This window comes from Tasmannia lanceolata, unplaced genomic scaffold, assembly GCF_043159265.1.
Source record: "Tasmannia lanceolata isolate RefF3 unplaced genomic scaffold, GAP_Taslan_0.1 ptg000037l, whole genome shotgun sequence".
Taxonomy (NCBI): domain Eukaryota; kingdom Viridiplantae; phylum Streptophyta; class Magnoliopsida; order Canellales; family Winteraceae; genus Tasmannia; species Tasmannia lanceolata.
The window spans coordinates 48,754,564-48,776,990 of NW_027518714.1; the positions used below are offsets into that span (position 1 = coordinate 48,754,564).

Sequence of the window (22,427 nt, forward strand, 5' to 3'; positions counted from 1 at the left end):
CTACGCGACAAAAAGCAGTCCGGCCCAAGCCGGACTGGATATGACACGTCTCGCTACGCGACAAAAAGCAGTCCGGCCCAAGCCGAACTGGATATGACGCGTCTCGCTACGCGACAAAAAGCAGTCCGGCCCAAGCCGGACTGACAACTTCCGGACTGGTAATTTCCGAACTGCTCCGATCTCCGAACTGATGATTTCCGGACTGCTCCGATCTCCGAACTGATGATTTTCGGACTGCTCCAATTTCCGGAGTGCTCCAATCTCCGGACTGGTAGTTTACGGGCTGCCCCAATTTCCGGACTGCTCCAATTTTCGAACTGCTCCAATCTCCGGACTGGTAATTTCCCGACTGCTCCAATCTCCGAACTGGTAGTTTACGGGCTGCCCCAATTTCCGGACTGCTCCAATTTCCGGACTGGTAGTTTACGGGCTGCCGCGATCTCCGGACTGGTAGTTTCCGGACTGCTCCAATCTCTGAACTGGTAGTTTCCGGACTGATCTAATCTCCGGACTGGTAGTTTCCGGACTACTCCAATCTCCGGACTAATAGTTTCCGGACTGGTAATTTTCGGACTGCTCCAATTTCCGGATTGATAATTTCCGGACTGCTCCGATTTCCGGACTGATGATTTTCGGACTGCTCCGATCTCCGGACTAATAGTTTCCGGACTGCTCCAGCCTCCGGACTGATAGTTTCCAGACCACCCCAAATCAGAGATGTACTCACCACATTTCCCCAAGTCATCATAATAACTTGAAGAACTGGGGGGCAACTGATGGGGTGTAAAAAGACCAGCCTATCAACTACCAACACGTGTCCCGGGGAGGGCCCGCGACAGACACCACAGACCAGCCTATTAGCAGTCGACACGTGTCTCGAGGGGCCCACAGCAGACCCCGCGTGAGCAGGGGTAATTTGGTAATTACAGCAGAGTAGGTGAGCTTGAACCTATAGCTGGTCGGCACCTGTCTTGGAGCATTAACTCCCCAATTACCCCATTTTTCCTCTATAAAAGGTCTCCCAAAGCTCATAAACAAGGTAATAACTTCTCACCCACCACTCTTAAACTAGCTCTGCACTCCTGCTCATACTGACTTGAGTGTCGAAGGGCCTGTCCGGAGTAACACTCTGGGTTGGTCATTCTGACCTCGTTTGCTCTTTACGCAGGACTCAGCTACTGAACTCCCTCACCACAGCTCCTTGGGTCCTCCCGCTCGGCTCTTACGTCACTGTCATATCTGTTAACCGATTTTAGTCCTAACACAACTCGACTCAACCCGAACCCAACTCAACTCAATCCAACCCAACCCGGACCCTATCCAATATGACTTGACTCACTTGGATCCAAACCAAATTTAATCCGACTCAACCCCTAGCCATCAGCCCACATACCATACTTCATCACCATGGCATCTCGGCCAACCCCCTACTCATATCATCTCGGCCAACAACCTTCCACATACATTAGAACACATGACCTCCATCCCATATCACCATCATATACTAAAACCATTCATTACCCACGCCCCATTCCTATTGTTTTGACTACTCGGCTATTAATCGCAGCAAACCCACCATTACCATGTATATCCATACCCCCTGTTACCATCATCACATCCGAGGTCTTTACTACCATACAAACCAAACCAACCTCACCAACTCCGTTAATAGAATCTGAACCAATGCTCAATTCACTGTGACTGAACCCATGACACCCCTATTTTACAGCATAGTCTGATGTGACCCTAATCCAAACCTATTTAGGTTGTCCCAAACATAACCGGCCTCAACTCACTTAGGCATACCCAACCCAATTCAAACCAAGTTGGCCCACCTTCTAGCAACCCAACCGATGTACCTCTTACACCTCAACCGAGTCATACTTCCTGAGTTACACCTTAGTTCCACCTGAGTCGCACACTTCCTTAATTTAATCATTCCCTACAACAAGTCCTTACACAACTGAGTGGGCCTCACACCCTTACATTCTCTTTCCCAAACCGAGTTAGACTCTTAGAGCCCAACCGAGTGGACTCCTAGAGCCCAACCGAGTCATACCCATAGAGCCCAACCGAGTTGCATCCTCATGATTCTAAGCAAAGTAGAATCCCTATCCCCAAACCCGAGTTGCATCCCTATGATTCCAAAGCACTCATATTCCCAAACCCGAGTTGCACCCTTATCACTCCGACCGTGTCATACCTCTATTCCCAACTCCACACTCCTCCAATGGAACTACGTGTGGCTTGATCCCCATCATGGGGTACGTAGGCAACTTGGCACTCCCAAGTTCAGCCGCACCTTTCCGTACCTTTCTCCATCCTTCTCGTTCCCCTACACCCTTCCCCGTCTCTCTCATTCTCCTTTGCACCCTTTCCTTTTCCCTAAACCTTTTTGCATGCTAGATGTTTCTTTTTATATTTTAGTCGTATGAGTAATTGCATGTTTTCTTTGTTTGATAATTGTTCTCATCCTATGCTAGAAATAATATGTTGCTTGCTTGTTATGCTTAGAATTCGCATGGTAGGTTATTTGTTTCTGTTAGAATAACTGTTTGTATGCTTAGTTATTTGTGATGTTGAAACTCTAAAAGAACCTAAGAACTCACATCATTGGAAAATCACTACTCCAAAATCTTAAATTCCAAGAACATAAATACCTTAGGTTCTAAAACTTAGAAATTTCACTCTAGGTTTCACAATAGAACTTTTAGAGCCCCGAAACTTCACAAGAATACTAAAAATGCAACTTAGGTTCATTGCATTAGATCTATGTTCATATAGCGTAGGTCACTTCACCTCAAATCAATTAATCAAATTCAACTCAAATCAAATCTCATCAATCTCAAAACAATCACATAGGCATGTAGTTGCATATAGGATGCACTCCTGACCCGCATGAGTCTAAACTGTGAACGGCTAAACAATTAGAATGCACTTAGGTTAATAAAATTCACATTCCTCCCTTAGTTAAACCTAAATAATTAAAGCTTTTAAAAGTTAGGCAAGGTCGGTGCTGTACACTTCGTGCGGTATACCTTCTGACCACGTAACCAGGTAACTTACCCAGAACTCAAAACGTAAACCAAATTAACAGAGTTAATCATGGGTCCTAGATCCCTAATCTAAGTGGCGACTCTGGTCAGTTGCTTCTTTCGTGAAGTTATGACTTTTATCCTAAATTTATGAAAAAAGCAACCATATTCAAATCCAATGGACAAAGGCGCTATCATCATCATCGCAAAACACACCCTCGTGGGACCACCCCTCATCGGGACGGGATCCACAGATTGGCGACTCTGTTGGGGATTGATTACCTAACTTTACAACTTTTAAAAGCTTTAGTCATGTAGGTTATAACTAAAGAGGATAAATGTGAAACAAAGCACAAAGAAAATTCAAAAACTCAAAAATTCAAAAAAGAACCAAAAAATGTTGTTTGCTTACTTGAATAATCCATCACCTAAATCTTCAAAAGATTAATTAAAGGACTTGAGGGCATTAGATGCGAATCCTCAAATTGCACAAACTTCCATCACTTGCTTTTGCATATCACATACACACATACGTCCTATTTAGGAACCCGGAATGTTATCTAGCATGGTTGACTGGGAGGTCATGACTTGGTGCCTCTATGTTAGAGAAGCATTCCACTCTTAGCCTAGTACCTTTATGGTGCGTAAACGGATCTGTTGGTTCATGTACTGCTACTCTGGACACCGGTAGAGTATATCGAACACGGATTCGCGCTAAGGGAACTCTTGGCCTTACCCCTAGTTTACCCCACACATGCATATAGCACGAATATGCGTACATCACGTGTGTGAGCCTAGATTAGGATATCCTACCCCTTTGTGTCTAGATTAGGCCGTAATCCATCTTCCAATGGCTACGATCAATCTTAGGAATACGAACAAAGTCACGAATCAAACCACTTGGTTCCGCTAGATTAAGGGTTAGGAATTGCGCCCTCCAAGTAAAGCTCAAAAAGAAAATGCCTTTGAGGTTTTGATAATAATCTCATTGCTCTTAGATGTAGGAAATCCCATCTCTCATTGATCAACGATTCATTGATCGTGGGTTGATATCCTTTAGACCAGGGTTCCATTTCAATGACTCATCTTATAACTCTGGCTCAAGATTTCATCTCCCCTTAAACTAGGGGCATCTTCTTCGAGTGCATCCTTAAAACCCCTAAAATGCCATTCCATTCAAGGGGCATCCCCTTTGAGGATCATGTCTCACCAATCTGTTGGTCGCATTCTTTCAATGTTCAAATAAATAAGAACATCTTTTTTCAATGGAAAATTTATCAGCCTCAATTGTGTGTGTAAAATTAGTCCTTCTAGCCGATGCATGTTTTTAGTGAGGAATACTATTGTGTCTAAAATTCCAATGTTTTCTTTGTCATGAGTTCTTATATTCACCATTGATCATCCAAAAGTAACTCGGACCCGAGTTTCCACTCTATCTCGTGAGAATTTCACCCCCATCTTCTCCCACTCTCATCTCAATGTCTGAACCTACTGAAAACCTTCAACCTCCTCGTGTTGAGGAATTGCTGATTGAACTCACCCATCAGATGAGCTTACTTCGTGAAGAGAATAAGATCATGAAAGACCAATGGAAGGAAAAGTTTGGTACTCCCACAAGGAAAGTCTATAGCAACCACATCTGAGGTCTACCCTCAACCCAATCTGTCTCCTCTGACCGTCGAAGATCAAGAACAATACGGTGAGAAAAATCGCACTCAAGTCCCTACCCCAGAAGACAAAGTCCCTTGCTGAGAAATTTGAGTTGCTACTTCGAGAAGTCAAAGGGATCAAGAGCCGAGAATCAAGCACTTTCCACCCAGATGATCTTACATTGTTCCCTCATGTCCGTCTATCTTCGAATTTCCAAATTCCAGATTTTGACAAGTACAGTGGTATTGGTTCTCCTCCTGCTCATGTGCAAATGTTCATCATACGATCGCAGTCCCAAGGTTTGAATTCAGAGCAGATGGCCCAGCTCTTTCCTATCTCGCTAACCGATGTTGCACGTAAATGGTATCTGGGTTTAGATAAGATGAAGGTTAAGAGCTGGAATGAGATCACCGAGCAGTTCATTAAGCACTTTTCATACGATGATGGGTGTAGACACCCCATTTTGACAAGGCCCTAAAATCCCCAAAGTCGAATAAAATTCATGAAGTTGAATAAAATTTTGAGAAAGTGGGTCCAAATGAGGAGAGAACCTGAGTTTTTACCAATCCATTGTATTCGTTAGTTGGTGTAAAACTCCCAAAAGATTGTCATAACCCCAAGGAATGCGCCCGCAAAATTTTGCGGAAATCGAGTGAGAAATGGCAGGCAAGACGAGCTAAATTGGTGTGATTATCAAATCTTAGTTGTGCTGATATCATTTCCCTTATCTAAAGTAGGAGGGGGGCGGTTTATAGAATCAAAGGGTGTTCCCCTACTAACCCCGAATGCAGTAACAAGACTCAAAATATTAGTCCCATTGCTTCCCAGGCACCCCCCTATCGAGGAAGAGAGTAGTTAAAATACATTAGATGGTGGTTGTCCATGGAGGATGGGGGGGGGAGAAAATTTATCATTTTTCCCTTATATATCTCGATCGAACTAGGGTTTAGGGAGGGATTCATTTTTCCAAAGAAGAAAAAAAAAGAAGCAGAGAAGAGTGAAATCCACAGCCGCCCACCTTCTTCCACCTCCGGCCGCCCTCCAACCTCCGGCCAAGCCGCCTCCATCTCGGCCTCTTCATCTTCCCTACCCTCTCCTCAAACCCCCATCCACAAACCCCATCTCCATAGATTCCGGCAACTTTGCCGGAATCCGACCCGACGGCCATCCTCTCCGACCCCCCCCTCTGCATCTCCTCCCTCTTCCCCTTCTCAACCCTCTCTTTCACCCACCATTTTCTCCGGCCGAACCACCGGAATCCGGCAAAAAACTACCCCACCACCACCACCATCTTCATCATCCAACCTCATTCCCGCCGGCCGGCCACCTTCTTCCACCTCTGCAACTACTCCGGCAAAAACTACCCCACCACCACCACCATTTTCCATTTTTTAGAACCCTAAACCTCCATCGGCCACAACCCCCACCTCCATTGAAACCCTCTCCACTTCCACCCCATTCTCTGCCATTTCCCAAAACCCATTTTTAAAAAACCCAAACTCTCTCCACCACCAGCCACCTCCATCTCCGATCCCCACCCACCACCTCTGTTGTTTTCCCCCAAAACCCATTTTCAAAAAACCCAAACTCTCTCCACCACCAGCCACCTCCATCCCATTCCACCGCCACCAACCACCTTCTTCCACCTCTGCAACTACTCCGGCCGAACCTCCTCCACAGCCACCCATCTCCTTCATCAACCCCCTCTGCTGCTATCCCATTCAAACCCATTTCAAACCCCCGCGGAATCCGAGACCACCACCACCATTTTCTTCCTCTTCTTCTCCATTTCCTCTCTACCAAACCCTTCTTCTATCCCCATCCGAACCCCATCTCTACCCAAAACCCCTTTCAAGACCCACATCAGAGGAACCCTTTCTTTAAAAAAAAAAACCTCTGGCCACTCCTCCTCTGGCCGGTCTTTTGCTCTCCCTTGCCGCTCGACCCACCACCATCCTCTCAAAACCCCCTTCGATTTTCATCCTCAGACCCATTTCAACTCCCAACCATCTCTCTCTATTCTCTCTCTCTCTCTCTCTCTCTCTCTCTCTCTCTCTCTCTCTCTCTCTCTCAATCAAAGATCCAGAGCACCTTGTTGCTAGTTGGTTTTCACCTTGGAGTTTCAGCCAAAGCATCTTTTAAAGTCATATTTCAGGCAATATTCACAACTGTTCTTGAAAGGAAAATCCGGTAAGCTTCTTTCATCTTATGATCAAGACAATTTGTTGATTTTTATTCTATCTGAGGGTTCTTGCATAAGATTGCTTAATGTTGAATGCTTGATAGATGCCATTATTCTTGCTAATATGAGCGGGTAAACTAGTTTTACCTATCCTAAGTTTCATTTGATTTTGAGGACATTACTATAAGTGAATTGAATTTGTAGATGGGTTTACACAACTGCGGGGTTCCTCATTTCTTTTATTGATGAATTGGCTTACAAGAGAATTACATGTTAACACAAAAATAACTGGTTTTTTATGTTCAAAATGAGTCTGTCTGTCTTTGTCTGAACTTTAAATGGCCATAGCACCCCTTAAATCTTTGATTTTGAAAGCCCCATACTCTTCATATAGCTGCCCCTTGTATGATGTATAGTGGTCCTTCTCTTTTGTGGAGTCGTGGAAATGCCCATAGCTGCTGTCCATAGTTGTTGTCCTACATCGCATAGTGGCTGTCCTAAGTCACCTAGTTGCTGTCCTAAATTACATATACTTGGAGCCCACCTCAGTATTTAGGAGACTTGTCGAGTCTCACTAACACCCTTCTTTATCTCCCCAGTGTTTAGGAGACTAGCCCAGTCTTACTAACACCCCTCTTAGGGTTGTGCAATAGGAGTCTGTCCTTTCGTATATGAGTCAGTCTTCAGCATAGGAGTCAGTCTTTCAGTCTTTCAGGAGTCTGTCCTATCACCATAGGGGTTAGGATTCTGTCCATCCTCTCATCAAGTCACGTGATTTTTATCCGCTCTTGCAAGGTATAGGATGCTGTCCAACCCTTGCAGAGTCGTGATTCTGTCCAATTCCCCCGCAAAGCATAGGACGCTGTCCAACCTTTGCGAGATATCAGGAGTCTGTCTTACCTTTATGATGATAGGATTCTGCCCTCTTGTGTCAAAAAAATAAAAAATAAAAACATCTAAAAACTAAAAATCTCAAAAACCAAGAGTCATTAGGAGTAGTTAGGAAATTCTAGTCCGAACTACGGATGGCTTGATCCCTAGCTGAGGGGTACGTAGGCAGCTCAGGCGTGCAACTGGCATCCTGAGTCCAGTCACCCTTTTTTTCATCACCATTTTACAAATATTTCTCACCTTTTCGTCCGAACTACGTTGGCTTGATCCCTCTCCGCAGGGTACGTAGGTAGCTTGGGTCCACCCAAGTTCAGTCAAACCTTTTTAATAAATATTTTCAAACATTTCAAAACAAAAGCAAAAATGGGCAAGGATGGTGATTGCCAGGTCACTCGGAGCCCTCTTTTCATTCCATTTCCGGTTTTCATCGTGATTTTTCGGTTTCCATCAGTTTTCTGACGTTTTATCGGGTTTTGGGACGGGCGATGACGTAGCGTGGCCCCTTTACAGGGATTGTCCTCGCTGAGCCCAACGATAGGTCATTACGATCGCGAGACTTGTCCGATCTTCAGCAGATTAGGATCGCTGGGCTTGATTCCTTTTGAATCGCCCTCTGAGCCTATCGTGTGTTCCATCTTCTTTCCCCTGGCATTTTTAGTTCTCACATGCCGTTGATTTTCTGATTTCTTTCTTTTCTTACACCTTTTAGCTTATTGTGTGCTTATCTTAGATTTCTCGTGCATTCTAGTTTGTTTGTTCTTCTAGCGTGCGATCGATTGCCATTTTCTTAGTCTTATCTCTTGCATAGGCTCGCATGCTAGAGTGTTTACTTTACTGCTTTGATTACTTAGCTATAGCGTTTATCCATTCATCTTAGTTTGATTATCTGTCTAAACTTAGATATTTGCTTCTTCTTCTTCTTTTTTGAGTCACAAGATATTTGCTTTTCTTATCTCATTATATCTATCATTATCTGCTTAGCTGTAGCTATGCATGCGATTGTTTATTGCTTTCTTAGATGTGATGAGTTAGGATTAGATGCGATGAGTTAGGATTTGGATATTCATTTTCTTTGCCCATCCCCGGGTCATGCATGCTTAGATAGACGTTTTCTCGGGGATGATTGTTCCCATTTCACATGATTTTTGTCCAAAACTCTTCAAAGTTAATAATAAATGGCATAAGAGACCAGGTGCTTGCACTTGGGCGAATTGGGGGCGCCTAACCCCTTCCCCATTCGTCATCAGGCACGGACCTTTTGTATCTCTGGTTATCTGTTGCGACAGAGCACAGCATGGGATCCAGGGCCCACTTCCTTGGATGGCGACTCTTTCTTTGTTTAAGGTACGCCTCAAATCCGGGCTAGTCCCCGAGTCGAGAGGTATCTCACTTTACATCGCCACTCATGCTGTGAGGGGCACTCTTTCGAGAGTTCCTTGGTGGAGCTCTCCTTCACGTGGATGATCCTGAGACTCGCGTGGGGGCAGGTCCCCCCGCCTCTCTCGGATCGGGGTCCACAATGGGTCTGAGGTGACTATCCGGGATCTGGAAGCAACTAAGCAGGAGCATAAGGAAACATTTATCACTTTTGTGAAAAGGTGGAGGAAGTTGGCAGCCTCAATGATGGACCGCCCTACCGAGAAGGAGCAGTGCAAAATCATGCTAAATAACCTCCTCCCCTCAATGCTTCAACACATGACACTGTAGTATTGCCCTACTTTTGATCTCTTCATCAATGCTGGGACCTAGATTGAAGATGCTATGAACAAAGGAATTCTGGCCAGGACTGTTCAAGCAAAAAGTGACTTCAAGAAGCCCTTCCCTCACAATAAAGAAGTCAATAATGTTGCCTCATCCAACCAAGCCCAGAAAGCGATGGTTTTCGACTACAGCCAGGATCCTCTTAAACCTCCTATTCGGCAAAAAAGAGAATTTACCCCCTTACCTACTCCCCCCTCCGCAGTTCTAAAACAATGCCTGGCCGCGAAAAAAATCACATTACCCACCCCTCGCCCTCCACCAAACCCTCTGCCGAAAAACTACAATCCCCGTGAGCATTGCGAGTACCACCAAGGTCCCGGGCACACTACAGATCGTTGTATAGCCCTTAAACATGTTATTCAAGACTTGCTTGATGATCTTCTAGTTTTTCCTCCTAAACCCAATATCACCAATAACCCTCTCCCAAACCATGCATTACCCCCACCCGCACAAGTGGGAATGATCACCCTTGATGTTCTTAAATTTGATCCATCAACCCTAATATGTGCCATTGATGCCAGTTCTGAGCCTTACTACTTTCGTTGGGAAGAGGTCGATGAACCAGAAGTTGCACCCTTAGTCCTAACCCATAAAACTGAACCTCCATCCCCTCTGATCTTTCAATATGATAACATTGATCCTTTTGAGCTTCAATGTGATGAGGTCCAGCATTTTACGAGGGGAGGTAGGGTATTCAAGCCTCCTGAGCTCCGAGATGAAAACCCAGCAGCCTTGGCCAGGGAGGTAGTAGAGGATCACGTTCAAAAGAGAATTGTTGAAGAGAATGATGAGATTGTCAGACAATTGAAGAAAACTCAGGCCCACATCACAGTGTGGGGTCTACTAAAGGTTTCCCCTCAGCATAGAAAGGTAGTGCTCAAAGAATTGAATGCAATACAAGTATCAACTGAAACATCCCCGGATCAAGTGGCTGACTTAGTGGCCATGGTTAGTGCCGCCAAGTCTATAACCTTCACTGATCAGGATTTACTACCTCTAGGTCATGATCACATCCATGCCCTCCATGTTACCATTGTCTGCCAGGGCATGAGAATTTCCTCTGTTCTAGTTGATAATGGGTCAGCCTTAAATGTTGCCCTCTTCATACAGCTACCATGTTGGGTTTTGGACCCGAAAGTTTCACTCCTTCCCAGCAAGGAATCCTAGCTTATGATAACACCCGAAGAAATGTCATTGGGATTCTTACCGCAGAAATCCTTCTTGGAGGTGAGAAGTTCGAAGTAGACTTCATGGTCCTTGATATCAAAACCTCATTCAATCTGCTGTTAGGCCGCCCTTGGTTGCATAAAGAGGGGGTCATTGCTTCAAGCCTTCACCAGAAGCTAAAATTCATTAAAAACAACAAGATAATCACCATCAGAGGTGATGAAGATTTGGAAGTCACCCAAATTTCAAAAGAAAAGTCACTCCCTGTCGCCGGAAAAGATATCATGCTGAATGGTTTTTCCTTAGAAATTGCACAGATCACTTGTGAAGAAGCAGGAAAAGAAACTTTTCCTATGGTCATTTGCACCCTCAACCCCTCAGTTGCCAAAATGATGTAGAGGCAGGGATTTTTTCCTGGGCTGGGATTGGGATGGCACCAACAGGGTATGGTGTCGTGGCCTGATGTTGAACCTATGGAGGGAACTTTTGGCTTGGGATATGAACCTACAAACAAAGAGAAGAACCAGATGAAAGCTAAAATGATGAGAAGAAATGAAATTCGCAGAAATGGGGGTGTGATCTCGATACCTTCATACTCATTGTCTCTAAACGGGTACTTTGCCAAAGGAGGAGAAACCACTCCATACCACGGGTTTGCAGAACCGTGGCTTGAGCCAGACACTGGAAGGATTCTCTGTGGGATTGAAATCTTCTATGAATTGGAAATACCAAAAGAGCCTCTCATCAGTACCCCCCTATCGGTTGGCAGGACTACCTTACTCCAGGACTCTTGGGGTCCCTCTTTGCAGAACCAACTAAGACCACAGATACAGAGGAAGATTGGCAGAATTGCTTGGCTCCAAACCTTCTGAACTCTCACTTCCCGGGAGATTGCCTTATTATTGCAGCACTTGGAGAAGATTCTGCATATGCTAATGCTCAGAGCTTCATTGTCACAGCTGATTGTGTCCCTTCCAACTGGAGTGCAGATCCTCTCCCTTATCCATTTGTTATTTCTAAAAATTCTGATGTTTCTATTTCTGCTTCCATTGTGAATCCTGAGCCTGTTCAGGATAGTTTCAATAAGAATGTAATTGCTTTCACTTAAATGAAATCTATTTCTCAGTATCCTCTTGTGTCTTCTTCTGATGTTTGTGCTTCTGATAATGATAATAATCAAAATGAACAACCTTCCTCGGATGAGGAGGCCGACGAACCTCCCCTTGAGTTTCAGCAACTGCTTAAACAAGAGGAGGAACGCCAAGCCCAGCCTTTAAAAGAAGAAATTGAAGTAATAAATATTGGCACCAAAACACTAGTTAAGGAAATACGAATCGGGAAAACACTAACTTCCAAGGAGCGTGAGGAACTAGTGAACCTTCTGCAAGAGTTCAAAGAAGTCTTTGCTTGGTCCTACGAGGGCATGCCGGGAATAAGCGAGGAAATCGTCCAACATAAGCTTCCATTGGTACCAGGGGTAAAACCAAAAAAGCAGAAACTAAGGAGAATGAAACTGGAATGGGTTCTAAAAATTAAGGAAGAAGTAACAAAACAGCTCGACGTGGGATTCTTACAAGTGGTGGAATACCCTGAATGGCTAGCAAATATTGTACCAGTCCCTAAGAAAGATGGCCGAGTGCGAATGTGTGTGGACTTTAGGGATTTGAACAAAACAAGCCTTAAAGATGACTTTCCCTTACCCCATATCGACATCTTGGTCGACAATACTACTGGCCATGCCTTGCTATCCTTCATGGATGACTTCTCTGGCTATAATCAAATCAAGACGGCGCCCGAAGACATGATCAAAACCTCGTTCATCACACAATGGGGCACTTACTGCTATAAGGTGATGCCATTTGGCTTGAAAAACACAGGAGCTACTTACCAAAGAGCCGCCACCACTCTGTTGCATGATATGATTCATAAAGAGGTGGAAGTATATGTAGATGACATGATTGTCAAAGCAAAAGAAAGAGAAGATCACCTCAGGAACTTGAGAAAATTCTTCCAAAGAATCTTGAAATATCGGCTTCGCCTCAACCCAAGTAAATGCGTTTTTGGTGTCACATCTGGCAAATTGTTGGGGTTCCTAGTCAGCCAAAGGGGGATAGAAGTTGATCCTCAAAAGATTAAGGCAATCTAAGAAATGGCTCCTTCAAGGACAGAAAAGGAAATTCGAGGTTTTCTGGGAATGATCCAATTTTTTAGCCGATTTGTAGCTCACCTAACCTCCACCTGTGAACCCATATTCAAGTTGCTGAAGAAGAATGCATCTAAGGAATTGACAGAAGAATGCCAAGAGGCCTTTGACAAAATTAAACAGTGCCTATCGGAACCACCTGTGCTTGCACCAGTAATTTCAGGGCAACCTTTGCTACTATATCTGTCAATCACTGATATAGCTATGGGTTGTATGCTTGCTCAACAAGATCCTGAAACCAAGCATGAAAGAGCTGTCTATTATTTGAGCAAGAAAATGTCAGAATACGAGCAAAAGTACACTTCTTTAGAAAAAACATGTCTGGCACTTGTCTGGGCCACCGAGAGGCTTAGGCATTACCTACTCTCTCATAGAGTGTTACTTTTGTCTCGAATGGAACCTTTGAAGTACCTTTTTGAAAAGCCTGCTCTAACAGGGAGAACCACTCGATGGTTATTGTTGCTCTCAAAATTCGATATTACCTATGTCACTCAGAAATCTGTTAAGGGCAGGGCTGTGGCAGAACAATTAGTAGAGATCCCAATAAAGGAAACTGGTATCTTGAGAACAGACTTTCCAGAAGAGCAAATTATGACAATGGAGGAGGGGAGCTATGAATCTAGGTGGACCTTATACTTTGACGGTGCTTCCAACCAAAAGGGACAAGGAGTAGGGGCATTGCTCATTTCACCCCGGAATGAACATATCCCTCTCGCTGTCAAGCTGCAATTCGAGTGCACCAACAACATGGCAAAATATGAGGCATGTATCGTGGGATTGAAAGCAGCGTTAGCCCTTGGCATTGATGAGCTTGATGCATATGGTGATTCGATGCTGATCATTTGTCAAACCAAAGGGAAGTGGAAAACCAGAGAGGATAGGCTCATCCCATACCATGAATACCTAGATGTTCTTGTGGATCAATTCAAAGACATTACATTTACTTTCTTACCGAGAGTAAAGAATCAATTTGCAGATGCTTTGGCCACATTATCCTCCATGATAAACATACCCGTTGGAATGAAGATGAGGCCAATAACAATCCAAGAACAGTGGGTTCCTGCTCATTGTGATGTTATAGAAATAGCGGCTAGATGTTCGGATGGCCAATCCTGGTTTACAGATATTAAAAACTTTATCTCAGGCCACGGGGCATCCCGCCGAAGCCTCCAGCAAAGAACGAAGAACCCTACAGAAATTAGCCTCCAATTTTGTCATATGCGGAAATGAATTGTATTGTCAGTCTTTTGATGGCATTCAACTCTTGTGTATCACAGAAGATCAGGCTGTGAAGATCCTCAAAGAAACCCATTGAAATTCCAAGGGTAGGCCCGAGTACTTACTCTAATGGCAACTTATGAGGAGAAAAAAAAATTAGGTTGCTAACAAGTTTTAATCTTTTGAAAACTCAAACTCAATTTTGAAGATTAAGAGATCAAGAATGAAATTTAAGCACACGAGTTAAATCCTAAGGTGCAATGCAAGAAAGGAGCAAGAGTTAAGAGAGAGTGCACCCGAGATTTAAAGTGGTTCGGTCCTCCAACGCGAGGCCTACTCCACTCCACCAACCAAACCCGTTGATGGCTTCACTAATTGATCTTCTTAACTTCGGCGAAGATCGGTGCCGCCGTTTACAATTCCAATGCCTTTAACCTTGGTGGCAATCTTCACCACGGAGAGTGGGCTCCGCTTCTCCGAACACTCGTCCAATACAATGTTCTTGAACAAGAAAGAAGGAAACAAAAAATCCCTCACAAGGGTTTACAAACTTTGAATAAGATGTACAAATTTGAGCCTATGATCCAAATCCTAAATCTAGAGGATGAAAGCCATAAACAAGCTTGATTCACTCTTGAGATATTCCAATAGGTTTTTAGAGTGTTAGGATTAATTAATGAGAAGTTTAGAATGCCCATATATATAGAAAAACCAAATATGACCGTTTGAGGGGCATAGTGGTAAATCTGGCAAACTTCCAAACGGCTATATTTCTTCCTGTTATAGTGGTCTCGGAGTTCCGAGAATTTCTCTCGGAGTTCCGAGAATACGAACAGAAGTTGGAAAAATGCTACTAGACCATTTCTCGGAGCTCCGAGGAATCTCTTGGAGTTCTTTGCTCGGAGCTCCGAGAAGCCTATCTTCAGCAGTTTTTTAATTTCATGTTTCTTATTTATTTAGGCTTCCAACTCTACACCAAGTTGGGATTGTTATGAGGGTTCCAAAGTGTTGGAACACCACAAAGACAATCTCTTATACATTTAGGGTGTGTGAAATTAACTTAATTTATGCCTCTAAACACCTAAACTAGGATTGGATCTTATACATTCTAAAATGACTTCGATCTTCAATTGCGATGCTTCAAGTCTTCGTGCGCTTTGGATCTCCGATGTCTTTGGCCTTCCGAATGTGGTCCAATGAGAGCTTCTTGGCCTCAATCCAAGCAATCTTGTCTTAGCACAATTAAGATCTACAACTTAGACATTAAAACACATTAGTGATGTTAAATCACTTGTGTATTGGAATCATCAAAATAAGATGGGAATGCCAAGGTGGGAACCATTGGGCTAACACCCATGAAGGTGTTTGTGGCCCACACATGAATGGAAAAATGCTTGCTAGGAAAATCTTGCGCCTTGGATACTATTGGCCCACAATGGAATCAGACTATTTTGCATTTGTTAAGAAATGCTATAAATGTCAAGTACATGCCAATCTTATCCATGTACCACCTTCAGAGTTGCATTCTCTCACATCACCCTAGCCATTCTCGATGTGGGGCATTGATATTATTGGAAAATTTTCACCAAAATCCTCAAATGGACACGAGTACATCCTTGTAGCCATCGATTACTTTACCAAATGGGTCGAGGCAGCCTCATATGCTTCACTGTCATCAGCATTGGTTGCCAAGTTCATCAGAACCAACATTATTTGCAGATATGGGGTTCCACATGAACTAATCTCAGATAACGGCTCTCATTTTAAGAAAGAAGTGATTACTCTCTGTCAGGAGTTCAAAATCAAGCACCACAAATCCTCACCCTATAGGCCACAAACCAATGGAGTTGTCGAAGCTGCAAATAAAAATATTAAGGCCATCCTCAGCAAAATGTCAGAAACTTACAAAGATTGGTCTAACAAGCTTCCATACGCTCTGTGGGCCTACAGAACATCAATTCCAACCTCTACTGGAGCTACTCCATATTCCCTGGTCTATGGGATGGAAGCTGTGTTGCCGGTTGAAATCCACATACCATCGTTGCGAGTACTAATGGAAAGTCAATTACCCGAGACAGAATGGGCAAATGCCAGATATCAAGAGCTAAACATGTTGGATGAAAAATGACTCAAAGCCTTATACCACACCCAAGGCTACCAGCGCAGAATAGCAAGAGCCTTTAACAAGAAAGTTAAAATTAGGGAATTAGAGGAAGGAGATTTGGTGTTGAAAGCAAACCGGGCACCTACCTCTGACCCTATGGGCAAGTTTAAACTGAATTGGTCAGGACCATACATTGTGGATCAAATCTTACCTGGAAAAGCCGTCAGACTCCGAGATGAGAATGGTGAAATAATGGTAGAACCAACGAACCTTGATAAATTAAAAAGGTTTTACGTTTGAACACCAGAAGGCCTTCTTTGGCCGAACAAAATCCTAGAAATTATGACCCAAAAAAATGAAAGAAAACCCCCATTTGCAAACCATTTGAGCCTAAAAATTCCTTTCACACTCTGAAACTAGGGGCATCTGCCCTGAACTTCGCGCGACTTGATTCTTACACTAGGATACGTAGGCAACCTGCTCGTTCGGGTTCGGTCGAAATTTGCAAACGTCAAGCCATTTCTTTGTTAAAGCTCATCCAACCCATAAAATCCTTCCGGTGGACGGTGTTAAGGTTCTATAAAAAAAAAAAGGGGGGGAGTCTGCAGACCTGCTAGATTGAAAACCCGCAAGGACGGTCTAGGCAAAAATTAAGGTCATTCACCTACTAAGTTGAAAACCTGAAAGGGCAACTTAGGCAAAAATTAAGGTGCAAGCCCGTTGAATCGAAAACCCGAAAGGGCAGTTCAGGCAAAAGCTAGGGCATACGGCCCGCCAAATTGAAAACCCAGAAGGGCGATTTGGTCATGGTAAGATAAGATCAAAGAAGGCAAAATCTCAGAACAGCTCTCTGTAGACACCCCATTTTGACCGGACCCAGGTTCGAGTTGCTTGTACAAAACCTCGTCTAATTAGTGAGTTGGGGTCCCAAATTGAACCCTGAAGCAGCTTATGGTCCCACCGAGGTCCCTGTAAAGTTTCGGTAAAATCCAATTCGATTTGTCAAATAGGACGAGCCGAGAGGAGGTGCGCAGTGCAGATCAAAAGGAGGGTGATTAATCGGAAAAGGGGGCTGTCCATGGGGAAAAGGGAGGTAAAGATATCATTTTCGTGTATAAGAGGGGTGAATCAGCTCGTCTGAGACGGAGCTGATTCGCGCGCTCATCAAAAATCCGCCCGCCTCATCAAGTGAGGGTGCGGATATCAACTTGTTTGCTTTGATATATAAAAAAAATCAAAAGGAAAAGGGGACTGTTCATTTTTCGTTTAAAGCAGAGGTAGAGAGAGAGAGAGAGAGAGCGAGATTTGGTTTTTTTTTTTTTCATTCTTTTTCCTCGCCGATCATCTTCTCCGATCACATTTCTTCTTCTCCGGCGAATACCCGAAGCTCCGACTACTAATTTTCAAAGAGCTCATCCACCTCTGCATTCTTCCTTCATCACCGATCAAATCACCTCTTCTTCTACTCTAATCTCATTCTCCAGACCCTATTCCTACCATAACCACCTCCTCCATTACCAGATCCGAGTTCTCAGCTATTTTTCCGATCAGAATCCAGTTAGTTCTCCGATCACCGACGATACTCCGACCACATCTCCGACCAGTTGTTTGGTTAGATCTTGATCTTCACCGTCCAATTCGAGATCAGATCTAGCTATCCTAAATCCTCAAATCTCAGATCTACACCCTTTTTCATGTTTAAATCCCTAGATCTATTTTTCCTAACCTTGAAACCCTAATTTAGGTTTCTAACCTTTAGATCTAGCTGTGAAAACCTTGAATCTAGCCTTTTCCGATCAAAGTCATTTCAGATCCAATAACTCTCTGTCATTTGGTTCAATTTTCGGAAAAATTCTGAAGGAGTGTTCATCATCTGCAAAAAGGGAGTGAAGAAATTCATAGATAGCTCAAATTCTAGAGGTAAGTACCGTCATCATATTATATTATTTAAGCTAAGAGTCTTTATTACAGTGGATCTTTGATCTAAATTATAGATCTAGTATTTTCTGCTTAGAATCTGTTCATTCTTTATATGATATTAAGTTTTGTGTTGAAATGTTGATTGTTTTATTCCTCGATGGAGGAGATAGTATTGATTATTTTTTTTAGATTATAAAAAGCTTGCGATTCTATTGATTTTTATTTTTCATTATATATATTTTATTTTTATTTTTATTTTTATTTATTATTCAATTTGAGTTTATTCCATCATCTAATGACCGAAATTTTTTGGATCTGGAAATCAATGGTGTTACATTTTGGAAATAGTATACTTCTATTCATGCATGAAGAATTCTGTCTCGCCTGTGTGATTACCTTCATGTGTGCTATGCGTGTAAGCATACATATGTCTGTGTATTGATGGGGATATCAATGGGATTTCATGGCTGTATATGTGAAGCTTCATAGCTTAGATTGTTGGTCGGAATTTATGGGACAATTATGTCATTTAAACTCCAGAATTTTAGTTGAATCAATTGAATGCTGTGCATATTTGACTTGTTAGATTTAATTTGTCCCATGAATATGCTCCCTGCTAGCACATTTTAGCCCAGGGATATGCTCCATGTTTTAGCACAATTCTATACATGGCGATAATTCTTGTTATGGCTTAATCTCAGCCCCTGTTTGGCAAGCCCAGGTCAGCCAATTCGGTCCATAGTTAAGCCCCAATTTAGATATAATTCTGTGCACTCTGTTGTCCTCTGTATATTAAATAGTGGGTTAGTCATGGTGATCCGGAATGTAATTTTGGTAGAAGTTTTCTGGGTTCTGTTGCAAGCCAGTTAATAAGGTTGTTAATGAGGTATCTGAACATAACAGCTATTCAAATTGCTCAAATATGCTTATTGTTTCTAAAATAGGGAATTCTAGTAATGGTAATGGTTCCAAGATGGCTACTGTACTATAAGCTTATACATTTGATGGTTGTTATTTTAGTATTGGTCAAGAGCACAGGGCTGTTACTTCACAATTATAGCATAATCGCTGTTGCAATCATAATGGGATTTCGAATGATAAATGTCAGAATATTCTCTCCTTCATGATTAGCTTCAGAATTTGGATTATTTGAGATCCTGCTATTCAGATAGAATTCTTAGATTTCAAATATTGATGTGTCCTATTTCTGAAATGCATATTTTAAAAAAAAAGTACATCTGTACATTTGAAAATGGTAACAATGCCATAATGATTCATAGGTTCACACACAGAGATTTTATATGGTTTGCATAGGACAGCAGTTCTGCCCTGTTTTGGACACAAGTTTAGCCTATTTTCTGCACCATGTTTCTGCCCATAATTTTTCCATGCTTGATACAGGTTTTAGCTTATTTTCTACACAGAATTCACGCACACAAATCTATTTCTGTTTAGCACAGGTTCACGCACACAGATTTGTTCATGTTTAACACCGTATATGGGCACAAATCTGTCGTTGTTTGGCCTAGTTCATGCACACAAATCTGTCCTCAAATATGCTCAATTCTCGTATAAATCTTGTTCATTTTTATTACAGATTTGATCTTCAAAACTGCCCAGTTTTAGTACATTGCTGCCACTGTTTTATGCACATGTCTAATCACAGTTCACCTCTTTACACATTAATGGCACAAGCTCAACCATGAATCTGTCTCTGTTTTGAGACCTTTCACTGTTTTGGCTACGAAGGGTCAGTATTTCATAAGATAAAATAAGGAGAAGTGGTTGGGATATCTCTGTTGTGGATGAATTTTGGTTTGAACTATAACATTGCATAAATATATAATCCCCACCTCGTATGAATAAATAATTTTTGTCATATGATTCATAATGTGGGCAAACCAGATTTTGAATGATATTTTGAGATACTTTGTTACAGTAGGTGAAGACAATTTGGGAAAATGAGATTATTTTCTTGAAAATTCAAGTGGCTGGCTCGTTTATTGTGAGCATTTACGGTTATTGAATTACTATTTTGGCTTCATAATGTGGATTTGGAATGAAATTATAATATCATTCACTTGATGGGCTTAATTACAGGGAAATGGTTTAGTTGATATTTACTGCCATTCAATGTCATTAACTCATTGGAATTTTCCTTTGCTAAGCATAATACTCATTTGCTCACGTCCATCGGGAATGCAATTTACTAATGCATGCGTGGACTATTAGTGAAACAAAGTTATGTCTGTAGTAGCCGTTTTAGCTTGTTGAAATAATCTGTGGCTGCTGCCCTGTAATGAGTAGTTGCTATCTCACTAGCTATGCACTCTGTAGTAGCCGTTTTAGCTTGTTGAAATAATCTGTAGCTGCTGCCCTGTAATGAGTAGTTGCTATCTCACCGGCTATGCACTCTGTAGTAGCCATTTTAGCTTGTTGAAATAATCTGTAGCTGCTGCCCTGTAATGAGTAGTTGCTATCTCGCTGGCTATGCACTCTGTAGTAGCCGTTTTAGCTTGTTGAAATAATCTGTGGCTGCTGCCCTGTAATGAGTAGTTGCTATCTCACTGACTATGCACTCTATAGTAGCCGTTTTAGCTTGTTGAAATAATCTGTGGCTACTGCCCTGTAATGAGTAGTTGCTATCTCTGGCTATACACTCTGTAGTAGCCATTTTAGCTTGTTGAAATAATCTGTGACTGCTGCCCTGTAATGAGTAGTTGCTATCTCGCTGGCTATATATACTCTGTAGTAGCTGTTTTAGCTTGTTGAAATAATATGGAGCTGCTGCCCTGCCATGAATAGTTGCTGTCTCACAGGCTATATATTCTGTAATAGTCATTTTGGCTTGATGAAATAATATATGGTTGCTGTCTATCAATGCATAATTGCTGTCCTGCAGTTTATAGGCTTTGAAATTGTAATTTAGTTAAGTTTGCATGATATGAAATATTGTCTTTGGGTAGAACTCATTCCTTTGAGTGCTCTGAATATATGAAGCAATTGTCTAGTCTTTTGGGTGCCTTCGCGTTTTGGTTCTCTATTCATTGCAAAAGGGCAATGATGGCGATAGTCGGAGCCTCCCCTTTAAAGAGACAATTTGGGTCTCTATAGAGCTAGTCCAGCCTCATAGGACTTGTTTAGTCTAAGTAGTGTTCCCCTCTCCATTTAGTAGACTTTCCAAGTCTTTTAGACACCTTTATATAAATCTTTTCCCTCCTTTAGAAGACCCTAGTGGTCTCATTAGTGATTTCCTTTTTAGAGACATGGTTATCTTGCTAGGCAGCTCCCCTCTGGTAACAAGCCTCGTTGTCTAGAGCCTCCCCTTTAGGGAGTTAACCTTGGTTGTAATAAAGAGGTACCTATAGAAGGCATACAGTGTCTCGTTTATAGAACCTCCCCTGTTTCTCTCCATTTTGATCTGAAAGACATGCCATGTCTTATTGATTTTCCTTTAAAGAGTGTTAGAGAGTCTTTGACTCTTTGTCCTTTTAAGAATTTCATTAGGGAGTCTTTGACTCATTTGTCCTTATTAGAGTCTTTGACTCGCTGGTCCTTTGATAGCGGTATTAGAGAGTCTTTGACTCATTTCCCTCATCCCTTTAATTGTTGTTAAGAGCTTCTCCTTAGTGTTGTCATTGTTTTTTTTTTATTTGCTAGAGACTTGCCCAGTCTCATTAGAGCTTTGCCTTTTGGGTCTTAGATCTTTTCATTCATCCTTGGTAGTTAGTTTGCCGGGTTTAGGGGTTACCCCTATTTGCCCTAGGGTTTGGCCCTAGGGTTTTGCTTTGTATATTCCCATAGGTCTTTGACCAAAAGGGTGAAAACTCTTTAAACTTCAAAAACATTGGAAAAAGTTAGTTTTAAAATCCAAAAACATTTGAAAACTTTAAAAATGTCAAAAACATTGAAAACTTTAAAAATGTCAAAAACATTTGAAAAACATTAAAAACCTTAAATCTTTTGGATTGTTAGGTAGTATTAGGAGAGTTCGTTTCGAACTACGTTGGCTTGATCCCTTTCAACAGGGTACGTAGTGCAGCTTGGGATTCACATCCCAAGTCCAGCCAAACTTTTAAAAATAAACATTTTAAATCTTTCAAAAATTATAAAAATATTCAAACCCTTTTCAAAAAGATCTTCCTCTAGAGTTAGGAGTGTGTCCTAGCTATTTAGGTTGTGTTCTAGAGTCAGGAGTTTGTCTTGATTTGTATTGATATGGTGTATCCTGTCGTGTGAGTGTCCCTAGAGTTAGGAGGCCTCGAGTCGATCGGTTAGACATTTAGTCGAACCGAT

At 42.3% G+C, this 22,427-nt stretch overlaps 1 protein-coding gene across 1 annotated transcript; it reads left to right on the forward strand.

The window, feature by feature from the left end:
• Positions 1 to 12,835: 12,835 nt before the first annotated feature.
• Positions 12,836 to 14,119, forward strand: LOC143861512 (uncharacterized). Its single transcript, XM_077372433.1, has one exon. The coding sequence runs from the start codon at positions 12,836 to 12,838 to the stop codon at positions 14,117 to 14,119; it is 1,284 nt and encodes a 427-aa protein (XP_077228548.1).
• Positions 14,120 to 22,427: the final 8,308 nt, after the last annotated feature.